The sequence below is a fragment of the Muntiacus reevesi genome, chromosome 15, assembly GCF_963930625.1.
Source record: "Muntiacus reevesi chromosome 15, mMunRee1.1, whole genome shotgun sequence".
Taxonomy (NCBI): domain Eukaryota; kingdom Metazoa; phylum Chordata; class Mammalia; order Artiodactyla; family Cervidae; genus Muntiacus; species Muntiacus reevesi.
The window spans coordinates 21,418,314-21,430,915 of record NC_089263.1 but is presented as its reverse complement, the minus strand read 5'-3'; the positions used below and the strand labels follow the sequence as shown (position 1 = coordinate 21,430,915).

Below are 12,602 nucleotides of genomic sequence, written 5' to 3'. Positions count from 1 at the left end.
GGACTAAAGAGGGCATGGGAGGGGAGATTGAGGACCAGAAAGTCAGATTTGATTCATAGCAGTTTTTGCCACAAATCAGCCCTGTTGGCACCCTCTGCAGAAAATGCCATTGTTAGGGGGCTTTGTCCTGGTGATTGATAAAGATCTTTTTTTTTTAATATCTTGATCACATTTTTTTTTAATTTTTAAAGTCTTTATTGAGTTTGTTACAATATTATTTCTGTTTCATGTTTTGGGTTTTTGGCCTTGAGGCACGTGGGATTGAACCTGCACCCCCTGCATTGGAAGGTGAAGTCTTAACCACCAGACTGCTGGGGACATCCTAGTAAAGATCTTTTCAATGAGCACTTTGTTATAAAGGAACTGATATCAGAGAGTGGATTAATGACTTGTCACTGCCTTAAGAGTCTGGGCATGTTTAGAGGTGTATCAGTTAGCTTTTTCTGTGTAACAACACCCCCCGACACACACATATACCCAACCTATAAGCTAAAAATGACAAATTTTATGTTCATTCATTTGTTGCGAGGGGCAGGATAGTAGTAGGGAATTAAGAGGTACAAACTACTATGTATAAAATAAATAAACTACAAGGCAATATTGTACTGCACAGGGAATATATACAATATTTTATGATAACTCTAACTGGAATATGATCTATAGAAATATTGAATCATTGTGTTGTTCACCTGAAACTAATATTGTAAGTCAATGATACTTCAACTTTTTAAATTACATTTACTGTTTATTATAATTCTATGAATTGGATAGTTTTATTATAAACTATATCCAATTCTATGAATTAGATAGAATTTATTATAATTCTATGAACTAGATAGTTCTAGTCTGGACCAGCTTGGGTGGATCTGGACAGGCTAGGATGGCCTTGCTGTTATGTCTAGGGCATCCGCTACAATGCTGGGGGCCTCTGTTCACATCATGATCACATTCTTCAGGAGGCTGGTCCAGGTCGTTCCATGGAAGTGGAAGCATTCCTGGCAGGAAGAGGACAAGGAGCCCATGCTCCAGCACTGCCCAGACCTCTCTTGCACCATGTTTGAAGTGGTCCCGTTGGCCAAAGAAAGTCACGTGGTTAAGCCCAGCTGCAATGTATAATGGGAAGGATCAGTCCTCTCAATGGAAGGGTCAGCAGAGTCTCATTGCAGAGGGGCATGCATACACAGCCGACGGGGATTGGTAGCCAGTTCTGTATCTACCTCAGGGAAAATAGATTATAGTGCAATGAACTTGGAGCCAGTTGACCTATTTTGGGGTTGAATTCCATTTATTTATTTATGTCTGTGCTAGGTCTTGGTTGCTGTGCACAGGCTTTCTCTAGTTGCAGCGAGTGGGGGCTGCCCTCTAGTTGTGGTGTGCAGGCTTCTCATTGTGGTGACTTCTCTTGTTGTGGCTCAAGGGCTCTAGAGCACAGGCTCAGTAGTTGTGGCACATGAGCCGAGTTGCCCCGCAGCACATGGAATCCTCCCAGACCAGGGATCAAACTGGTGTCCCCTGCATTTGCAGACAGATTCCTAACCACTACTACCAGGGAAGTTCTAGACTTTAAATCCTATCATTTTTTCCCCCAGAGTTTACAATGACTGTCAAAGAAACATACTGCTCAGTGACAAACCTGTTGCCAAACACGCAGTATGAATTTTGGGTCACAGCTCAGAACAGGGCCGGCCTCAGCCCCACCAGTGAGCGTGCGGTGTACATGACAGGTAAGGGGCCACTTGTAGGACCTTCACTGAAGGGGACCTAGAAGTCTCGGCTTTCTTGATGGGGGCAGGGCTTTGATGTCACTTGGAAGGACAGGAAGAGCTTGGCACTTCTTTCCTATTATTTAGCACACCAAATCTGTATGCCTGATATGGCAGGGACATTTTTTCACAGTTCGTCTCAAAAGAAGATAAAGCACTGCCCTTGGACCCAGTTTCACAGACACACATGCAGCCATCCTCCACTCCAGAAATAATCTGCAAGTGATTCCCTGGTGCTCCTTTGGGCTGTTAGAGTGCTGCACATTGGATGGCTTATAAACATCAGAGATTTATTCCTGTGGTTCTGGAGACTGGGAAGTCCAAGATCAAGGTGCCAGCAGGTTCAGTGTCTAGGGAGGACACTTCTGGTTCAGAGTGGCCTTTTTTTGCAGTGTCCTCCTATGACAGACTGGGCAAGAGCGTTCGTTGGGTTTCCTTGTATAATAAACCCCTTCAACCCTCAGGACCGAGGCACTTCTGGGAGACTCCAGGTATCATCACATTGGAGAGTAGGTTCCAACATAGGAATTTGGAGGGGGACATGATTGTCTAGGCTGAAACACCGGGTTTGCCTTTTATTGCCCTGAACCTCTTGTAGGAAGAGAGGGCTTGTGATGTGTGCTGTGTTCTGGAGCATGAGGCTGGATGTGAACAGAAGGGTTGTTCCTCTCTCCATTTCCCCTGCATTTAGCGCCTTGTCCCCCCATTATAAAAAGCAAAGAGATAAGGAGCTGCGAGGAGGCTGCGCTCATCTCCTGGGAGTCTGGAAACCTGAACCCTGTGGACTCATACACGGTGGAGCTGACCCAGGCAGAGACGCCGGGGGCCTCGGGTGTAACTGAGTGAGTCACAAGGGGCGTTGGCTAGGCACGAGAGGCCTCAACACAGTGACACAGCTTAGGAAAAGTGTGGCATCTGGAGAGAAAGTTAAACACAGGAACCTTGATTTTAGATTGCTTAGTTTCATGAGAAGTAACTGAAACGTTGTGACTGAAGATAAATGATAGATGAGTGAAGAAGGGAATAAGTGGTAAACCTCAGGTTTGCTTTCTTAGCCCAACCAGGGTTTCCCATTATTCATTCAACAAGTATTGAGTGTACAGATGGTGCCTGGGCACTGGTGACCCAGAGAGACAAATTCCCCACCCTGACAGAGCTGACAGTCTAAGTTGGAGGAAATAGACAAAAACCAAGAAAATAAATGCTTAAGACAGACAGTAACATGAAGGGAAAAGAAATGCAATGAAGTAGGGAATGCAGTGGAGGTGGAGGCTTACTTTGGAGCGAGTAGACATTTGAACTGAGACCAGATGGATGGGAAGGGAGGAGGCCTGAGAAGAGTGGATGTAGGCAAGGCCTGGCTTCTGGGCAGGAGTGAGCTTCCTGCACTGGAGGAGCCAAGAAACCCACCTGGCTGGAACTTGAGGAGGAGAAAGAACCAAGAGAACCAGAAATGAAAGAGAATTGAATTCAACGTACAAAGAACATCATGTCCCTGGTGGCCAGCTGTCTGGAGGCTCATGTTCCCCTCTGGTTGGCAGAGATCTGGAGGATTTCACAGCTAGAAGAGGGCTGGACTCAGGAACCACAAGGTCCTGCAGATCGTACAAGTCTACAGCTGTGTACAGTGGAGGAATTATGGCTAGGCCTCTGGATTATGACCAGGCGGTCCAGAAGCTTATGAAAGGCAGCCAAGTCCAGGGGCTGCCCTACTGTGCACCAACCCAACTTTAGAGAAATGGAGGAGGAGGGGTTGGTGTCAACTGTCAGGGAGCCAGATTCTTCTACACTAAATTCAGGGCTTGGGACCTAGCCATCTGTCCCCTCCCCCACCCCCAGCCTATTTGTCCCAGGTAGAATTCATGTGTCCACAACCACATCAGGGCTTGCTAACCTGGGTTATCTACTTCCAGGGATCCTCAGGAGCAGGCAAGGGAGTTCAGTGGTCTGACCCCCTCCCCCAAATGGTTTGGATTTCCTTTGCAACTTGTGCTGATACTTTAAACCCTTTACACTGGGGGTCATCAGAAGGCTGGTCAGGGACGGAGGTGACCTGGGCAGTGCTTACTCTCCTAGTATAGATCGAATCATGGCATCCCTGAAGAACACAAAATTCCTTCACTGGCTCTGGCCCCTTTTTGCCTGTCCAGCTTATCCCCACCAGCTCACCCTCCCTCACCCACATGGGTCATATTTATTAATAGTTCCTTCTACTTTCAATGCTTCTTCCTGCCACAGGGCCTTTGCACATGCTTCTTCTATGAAAGAGACTCCTCTATTCTCTTTCTTATCCATTTACCTCCCAGTCATTCTTCAGAGTTCAGCTCAAAAGCACCTCTCAGCTAGTGTACCTTCCATAATACACCATCAACTTGTCATGTTACCATCTTACGTTTCTTCCAGTGATGGCTTGAGAAATGCCTTTCTTCTAGACTGGAAAGTCTATGAGGGCAGCAGCTACATTCAGTTTCCCCCAGGGCCCCTCTATATCAGCTCTAGTCAGATCATTTGTTCATAAACACAGACTGAGAGCCTGCTGTGAGCCCAGCGCTGTGCTCAGCTTGTGGCACTTGGCCCCTGCCCTCAGAGAGGCTGTGGCCCTGCCAGATAGGCTGACACACACTAGATTCAACTGCATGCGCGCCCCACTGATGCAGCGTTAGACACAGGCTGAGTGCAGTGCTGGGTCCCTGGGACACGGGGTGGGGAACTTGGAGGGGCGAGAGCCACAGACAGAAAGGGTACAAGAAAATGAGAAAAGGGGACCCAATTGGGAGGCAGCACTGAGGAGAGCCTCACTCCTGCCTGTGCCGCTGCTGGGGGTCAGCGGGGAGCGGCTGATGCTTGGGTCTGTCTGCCCCAGCCCCTCGGTGATGTCAGCATGCCTCCTCACCCAGGTCTGTTGTGGGCATCCCGACCTGCGAGTGCCTGGTGCAGCTGCAGCCCCGACAGAACTACACCATCTATGTGAGAGCCCTCAACGTGGGCGGCCCCAGTGCAAGGAGTGAGCCCGCTACCGTCCACACCACAGGTCTGTGCCCCCATCACACACTCACTGGACCCAGAGTTACCCATTCATGACAGACCCAGTGCTGCTGTGACTTCATTGGAAAAATCGACGAATGTTTACTAATACGAACACATGGCGAATCAGTCTAGGAAGGGACTCGGGGGCGATCAAAGCCCTGGGGGCCCATTTTATAGAAGGGGGTCACTTTATTTTTTCTGGCCGCACCACCCATCGTGTGGGCACTTGGTTCCCCATCCAGACAGGGAACCCGCACGCCCTGCATTGGAAGCCAGGGACTGCCAGGGAAATCCCCATTCTGTAACATTTTTTTTTTAACGTGCTTTGTTTTAACCATAATTCAGAGATGGTTGTACGATCTCCTCCCTTCTCTCTGCTGCCCTCATTGAAAGTTGGATTTTGCTAACCTTTGTCAAATTGATCACTAATAATTCCCTCAATTCCTATTCCCCTTGGCAAGCAGGTTAGAAATTCCTGCTCACCTGCAGGTATTTACAGCCTCCCAGTGAAGAGCACAGCCACTGGAATCAGATGGGCTTGGGGTTTGGGTTTTTTGTTGTTATTGTTATTTTTATTCCTTATGTTTATTTTTATTTTGTTTTTTGAAGTGTTTATTTATTTGACTGCACTGGGTCTCAGTTGTGACACATGGGATCTATTTCCCTGACCAGGGATGGAACCCAGGCCTCCTGCATTGGGAACATGGAGTCTTAGCCACCAGGGACGTCTCTGGTGGCTAAGAACTCCAATTTGAGTTCTGTTGTCTACACCTGATGATAGGACCACCCTGCCCCTCTGTTTCCTCTTCTACAAAATGGAAACACTAACACCTGGATGCTTGTAAGGTGTGAATGAGATAAGACTCAACAAACCGCTTAGCTCAGTACTAGACACTCAGTAACGCCCGACCCATGTAAACCGCCATCGTGATTAGCACGAGGGGCATCATCAGGCAAGGTCCAGGCTCACCAGTGTCAGACAGGGAGCTAATGCCGGCCGCGCGTGCTAAGGCCCCGGCCTGTGTGGAGTGCAGCGTGGAGAAGGCAGTGGAGTGATTGGCTCGGGGGGTCTCTGTGTGCCCCCTCCCCTCGCAGGCAGCTACTTCCCCCTGAACGAGCACACCTGCCATCCCTGGCTGACTGTATCCGAAGATGGGCTCACGGTTGTGCGAAGTGAGAGGAGAGCCCCCGCCAGGGAGCCAGTCCCCAGCGACACCCAGTTTACCAGGTACTGTGTCAGCCCCTCACCCGAACAGTTCTTGAACCCCCCTCATACGTGCTGTTATCCGGGTACAGGTGGATTATGACTGATGCAGCCTTGAAAGGGGCTTCAGGCTCTGACTCCCAGAAATGAGGGAGGGTGGGAGGCTTGGGAGGGGTAGTAGGGGTCTGACCAATGTCAGAAGGGGAGACGTGGCCTCTTAGTGGGGTGCTGGGCTTCCAGAGCAGTGGGAGAACAAGGACCCAGCCCCTCAGTGCAGAGCCCAGAGCTCTCTCTCCCACTGGGCAATACTTTCTAACAAAACTCCTGGTGAAAAACCAAAGCTGGTGGAAGGAGTGATGATCATGCAGGTGCAAGATCTGAGGGAGGGGTGTCCATCAAAGATGCGCCCTGTCGGTCTGGATTGATGCTATTTTCAGAGCTTAGTACTTAAGGTCGAAATGATGTATTAATACCTTGCATGCAGTGCTAAATTGCTTCAGTCATGTCTAACTCTTTGCGACCCTATGGACTGTAGCCCACCAGGCTCCTCTGTCCATGGTTCTTTACCACTGGTGCCACCTGGGAAGCCCCCATATATACCTTACTTCTTTCCAAATACTTAAAGAAGACTTAAAATAGGGGCCAAGGAACTTCCCTAGCAGTCCAGTAGTTAAGACTGTGTCTTCCAGTGCAGGGAATGTGGATTTGATCCCTTGTGGGGAAGCTAAGATACCACATGCCTCACTGCCCCCCCCCCCAAAAGGCAATATTGTAGCAAATTCAATAAAGACTTTAAAAATGATCCACATTAAAAAAATCTAAAAAAGGGGGGGAGGCGGGGCAAATGTACTCTACTGAAATAGAAAAATCACAGCAGTGGATGAAAAAAAAAAGAACATGGCTTAACTTCAAGGGCTAATTTATGTTTTTAGGATTAAATATTAAACACAGTTCTCAGCTTCTTGGTAATCAAGATAGAAAGAATTCTTGGTGGGCTGGTCTCAAAGTCAGGAGGATCTTCTAAGGAAGAAAGGGCTTAGGGTGCCAGAGCGGCTACCGATGAACAACTGCATCTAGCCTCCCTGCCTGCATCCTGGACTGTCTCGTAACTGTCTCTTCCTCTGACGCTGGCTCCCTGCTGACCTTCTTACTGCATGTGTGTTATGCACCTGCTATCTATTCCCTGGTGGCTTAGATGGTAAAGACCACAGGAGACCCTGGTTCGCTTCCTGGATCGGAAAGACCCCTTGGAGAAGGGAATGGCTACCCACTCCAGTGTTCTTTCCTGGAGAATCCCATGGACAAAGGAGCCTGGTGGGTTACAGTCCACGGGGTCACATAGAGTCAGACACGACTGAGCGACTAACACACACGTCTGTGCCAGCTTGTGACAGCAGAGCAGCACAGAGTACAATGGAACACAACTTTATCCTTCCTTGCCTTCAGCCATTCAACACTGGGTTGGCGGGGAGAGAGGAATAAGTAACAATAAAGTTCTTACCTGCGTTAAGAAACAATATGAAACTGATCAAATCTTAAAGTTCTTATTGACTTTTTTCCAATAATTCTTGAGTTGGGCAGCCCCTAATCCAGCAGGTAGAAAGGAGGTCCAAAGAGCTGTACAGAATGAAAGACTTTTTCAGGTGGAGGGGATCAGGAACAAGGAAATTATACTTCCAGGCAAAAAAAAAGCAGGTTGGTTAAATGTCCACCGACAGAGGGATGGATAAAGAAGATGTGGTACATATATACAATAGAATATTACTCAGCCACTAGAAATAATGGAATAATGCCATTTGCAACAACATGGATGGATCTAGAGATTGTCTTACTGAGTGAAGTAAGTCAGAGGAGGAGAAATATCATATGACACCCCTTTTATGTGGAGTCTAAAAAGAAATGACATGAACAAACTTACAAAACAGAGACTCACAGGCTTAGAGAACGAACTTGTGGTTGTCAGGGAGTAAGGATGTGGGGAAGGGATAGTCAGGGGGTTTGGAATGAATATGTACATACTTCTATATTTAAGATGGATGGCCAACAAGAACCTTCTGTCCATGCAGCAGCCTGGATGGGAAGGGGGTTTGGGGGAGAATGGATACAGGTATGTGTGGCTGAGTCCCATCACTGTTCACCTGGCTATTACAACATTGTTTGTTAACTGGCTATACCCCAATACAAAATTTAAAAAAGTTTTTTAAAAAGTAGGTTAACTGTGGTAAGGTTACTTTCCTTTAGGAAAGGTCAGGGGTCTCTCAGGCATATTACCTAACTAATGTTCTTATTGACTGGTTTAAAATTCCGTTTAGGGGAAGGTAAAGCTGTAACTAAGCTGCCGCTGACGGGTGACATGGGGCCTGGCACAGAGCCCGTTTGGGCCTGTGGTCTTGCTCATTTGTTTTTAATATTTATTTATTTAGCTGCACTGAGCCGTAGTTGCAGCATGTGGATTCTTAGTTCCAGGGCAGGAATCGAACCTGGGCTCCCTGCGTTGTGAGCACAGTCTTAACCACTGGACCACAAGGAAAGTCCTCAGTCTCTTTCTTTTTTAAGGAACAAGTGAACCAAACCTTTTTGTTACTGTAAAAAGCCCCGTTGCTGAAAAAGCACACAGGGTGGGCGTATCTCCTCCTCACCTGTGACCAGCAGCGCATTAACCTTCTGCTCTTCAGCATCGGGCAGCTGAGCTTTGAGAGCAAAGGTTGTGCCGCCTTGCAAATGGGGTGTTTGACCACCTGCCTGCACCCTTCCTGACCACTCACTGACTGACCCCAGCAGTTGGTGTCACTCACCTGCACAGCCAGGCGTGGGTCACCCCAAACGACACATAAGTCTACTTTCTAAAACCAGGTGTGCTGCAGTCATGGGAAACCTGATTCCAGTCCGAGGGCGCCATTACTGGGAGGTGGAGGTGGACGAGTGTTTGGACTACACGGTGGGTGTGGCCTTTGAAGATGTCCCCAGACTGGAGGACCTGGGGGCAAACCGCCTCTCGTGGTGCATGAGGCATGCATTTGCGTCATCAAGGTAAGGCGAAATCTGGGTACCCGAGATCAAAACGTGCTTTGCTAAGAATAGAGCGAGAGGTTTTCACTGTAATAACTAAGGCCCACGCTATGTTTTCTAAAATACACTAAGATGTTTCAGGACTCATTTCCTGCCCCTTTCCCTGGTCTAGCTAGAAAGAGAATGCAGCTCTGGGTACTTCTGATAAAATAGCTAAAATTTTTAGAGCACTTATTCTGTGTTAAGCATTGCTCAACAACCTTACACATACTGTCTCATTTACTTCTCACAGTTGTGTTATCCCATTTACTTATTTTGGCTGTGCTAGGTCTGCATTGCTTCTCGGGCTCTTCTCTAGTTGCGCCAAGCAGGGGCTACTCTCCAGCTGCAGTGTGTGGGCTTCCCATTGCATTGGCTCCTCTTGTTGCGGCGCGCAGGCTCCAGACCGTGTGGGCTCAGTAGTTGTGGTTCCCGGACTCTAGAGCGCAGGCTTAATAGTCGTAGCACTCGGGTTTAGTTACTCTATGGCATGTGGGACTTTCCCAGACCAGAGAGGGAAACTGCGTTTCCTGCACTGGCAGGTGGATTCTTTACACAGAGCCACTGCCAACATGGATTCAGGGCTTGGATTCAAACCCAGGCAGTCTGGCTCCAAAGACAGCATTCTTTACCACTAAGTGGTTGGTTTTACGTTTATGTTCAACTTCAGTGTTACTAAATGAAGTTTGACTTAAAGCTCCAAATCCAACTTTTTGGGTAGATGTGGGCAGAAGCTTAATGGTTATGATTAATTCTGGTTTGCTTCTGCTGCTAAAAGCATTCTGTCCTCTAATGGAGAAAAATCCACAAAGCCCAGGTCAATAGACACTTCAGATTTAGAAGGCCATGAGTGCAACCTCCCTCCATCTCAAAAATTGCAAAAAATTTTATCACCCCACTTTCCCAGCATTGTTTGTACTATAAGGCCTCTGACCCTCAGCCTGCTGAAACCTATTAATGTTTCACGCAGTGTAGCCTCGATCATGGTTAGTTAAATGTTGCCATGCCCAAGCAAAGGTGAGAAGAGCAACCTTCCTCCTGTAAGCTATTAGGACTAAAATGCACTCTAAAATGCACTCTGCTAGACCTCAGACCCAGTTTGATGAATGCAAGAAACACTGTGCACTGAGCCACACACTGTTTTTGAATATTCTGCCTGAAGTAAGACTAAAAATCAGTCTCCTCTCTTAGTTAAGAACAAGGGGCATAAAGGAAGCGTGGGCATCTGTGTGGAGTGGGAGGGGTAAGGCTAAAAGAAGGGTGGAAACGCAAGACAGAGGACAGGAAGGGCAAAAGCTGAGCGCTTGAGCAGGTTTGTAGTCCTCCCTTGGAAAGATGTCGGGGTGTGTGTGTGTGTGTTCACAATGGAGGACTTGCACTTATTGACTCACAGTCTTAGACTCTATAGGTGGTGGGAGGGAAGTAGAGAGTGACTGCTGTTGAGAAAAAATGAGGTGAGCTGGGATGGAAACAGGCTGGTTTGCTCCAGCATGTTCTTAAGTGTTCACCCCAACTGTGTGGACCCACATGCTGGCCCACAGAGCTCTTGACATGTCCATAGTGGGCAGCTTTAGGCAATTCCCTTGGCTTCGGCTTCAGCCATTTCCAAAGCACCCAGGAGAGGCAGCCTCGCTTCGTGGTGAAACCCTCCGCAGCAGGAGAGGGTGCCAGTGCGTACAGTACTGAGTGGTGACAGCCCCCAGGCGCCCCACTTGGTTTGAAAGTTTAACGGGATGCCTTACAGTAATGTGCAGATTATACGTAAAGGCCCCGTTTACTGCATGAAAGACCATGAAGCTCCCTGTTTCAAATGTCTTTTATTTCAGGGGATTTACACATCTGAACCTTGAAATCCACATTTTAAACATAATTTCTATACAAATTTTGATGCAGTATAAGTTTATGATACTGTGTGTTAAGTTTTCTAGGTTAAGTGGCTGCTCAAAAACAGAGTTTTGAAATGTAAGTTTCTTAGGACAAAGAAGATGTATGGTTTTAGAAATGGCCTGTTACTTTGATAGTCATTTAAGGAAGGAAAATAATAATCATAGGAGTATTTGAAAATTGAAATGTTCTGAAGCTTCTCCACAGAGTTTCTGAAGCTTTGCTATATCAACATTTAATCTTCAGGCATAAGTATGAATTTCTACACAACAAGACGACTCCAGACATAAGAATAACGGTTCCCCCAAAGAAGATTGGTATTCTGTTAGACTATGAAAATGCAAAGTTGTCATTTTTCAATGTGGACATTTCTCAGCATCTGTATACATTCAGCTGTCAGCTTCACCAGTTTGTGCATCCTTGTTTTTCCCTGGAAAAGCCTGGCTGCCTGAAGATAAACAACGGTATTTCGATGCCAGAGCATGTCACTTTCTATTAGCCCACTCCGCTTGTCTCTTCCGTAGCTACCCCTCTCCCAGCCACTCACACCTCAGCTGCCTGAACTTGGCGTTCAAGCACCGTGCACCCAGTGTCACTTCTGGCTCATGTTATCTGGCAGACTGGTGTTCTGGCACTCATTTCACCTGATTGGATCCTATGCACTGCCACCTGTGTGAGGCTAGGTTACTCAGTTCTAGTCCTGGCTCTAAAATGAAGGCTCAAACTAAACTCAAAGGTCTTTAAGGTTGTCAAACTGCATTGGTCTATTTGTGTATATGAAAAGTATCTGAGTCCCCAAGGCCTGCGGAGCTTGGGGGAGGAGGGAAGATTCATGTTAGTGGTTCTGGCTGCCCCAGCACTTGTGACATCTCATTTGTTGGCCAAGAACTGGCTTGAGAAGAGGCCATCTGCAAGGAGAACCAAGGAAGCCATATGCTCTTCTCAGTGGCGTTTTCATTTTCCCAGTGGTCAGTAGCAGTCTGGGTGGTGAGGTTTCTCCCATCAAGTACTTTCTAAAAACCTGTTCCTCTCCATGGTATTTATGTTCTCTAATTTTGAAGTGACTTTTATAATGCCTGATTCCACAAAGGCAAGACAGTGTCTGTCTTGTTCAGCACTCAGTCCCCGAGGGCTGACACGTGCACAGAGTATCTGTTGAATAAAAGAGCTTCTTTTTCATCCACCCACCGCTCTTCAGCCTATCACTGCTCTACATGTGAGGGATGGCAGGGCTTGTTCAAGCTGTGGCAAAAGACCTACAATCAGGAGATGGGAAGGGAGGCAGTGTGACAGAAAAGGGGCACCTGGGGCTTGGTGGCCAGGTCGGTAAAGATGCAGTATCACGTGCTTCCTGGTGTCACACACAAATACTAAACGTGTTGCTTTCACTGCATGTTGGGGACATGGTGTGGGGCCGGGGGGCCCTCATAGGTCTGGTCAACATAGACACCAGTAGTTGCAACTGCTTCTAGGAACTGACCTATAAGGTAAAGAGAACCATATCTGAAATTGGAAGGCCCGAGTTTTACTGCTATTATAGCCACTTTGCTTTAGACGCTAGAAAAGTTACACTATCTCCCTGAGCTTCTCCCTTTGAACAAAGAGAAAAATAACACTTATGTGTGTGCATGCATGCCAAGTCACTTCACTCATGTCTGACTCTGTGCAACCCCATG

The 12,602-nt window shown here is 47.4% G+C and overlaps 1 protein-coding gene across 5 annotated transcripts in view; it reads left to right on the top strand.

Moving 5' to 3' along the window:
- Nucleotides 1-12,109, top strand: part of FSD2 (fibronectin type III and SPRY domain containing 2) — a 41,447-nt gene extending 29,338 nt beyond the window's left edge. For all 5 annotated transcript variants that reach the window (XM_065906752.1, XM_065906753.1, XM_065906751.1 and 2 more), the window contains 6 exons: nt 1,590-1,724; nt 2,455-2,605; nt 4,661-4,794; nt 5,886-6,018; nt 8,848-9,024; nt 11,173-12,109. In XM_065906752.1, coding sequence (XP_065762824.1) covers nt 1,590-1,724; nt 2,455-2,605; nt 4,661-4,794; nt 5,886-6,018; nt 8,848-9,024; nt 11,173-11,425 — 983 coding nt within the window. In that variant the 3' untranslated portion in view covers nt 11,426-12,109. The remainder of the gene's footprint in view (nt 1-1,589; nt 1,725-2,454; nt 2,606-4,660; nt 4,795-5,885; nt 6,019-8,847; nt 9,025-11,172) is intronic.
- Nucleotides 12,110-12,602: the final 493 nt, after the last annotated feature.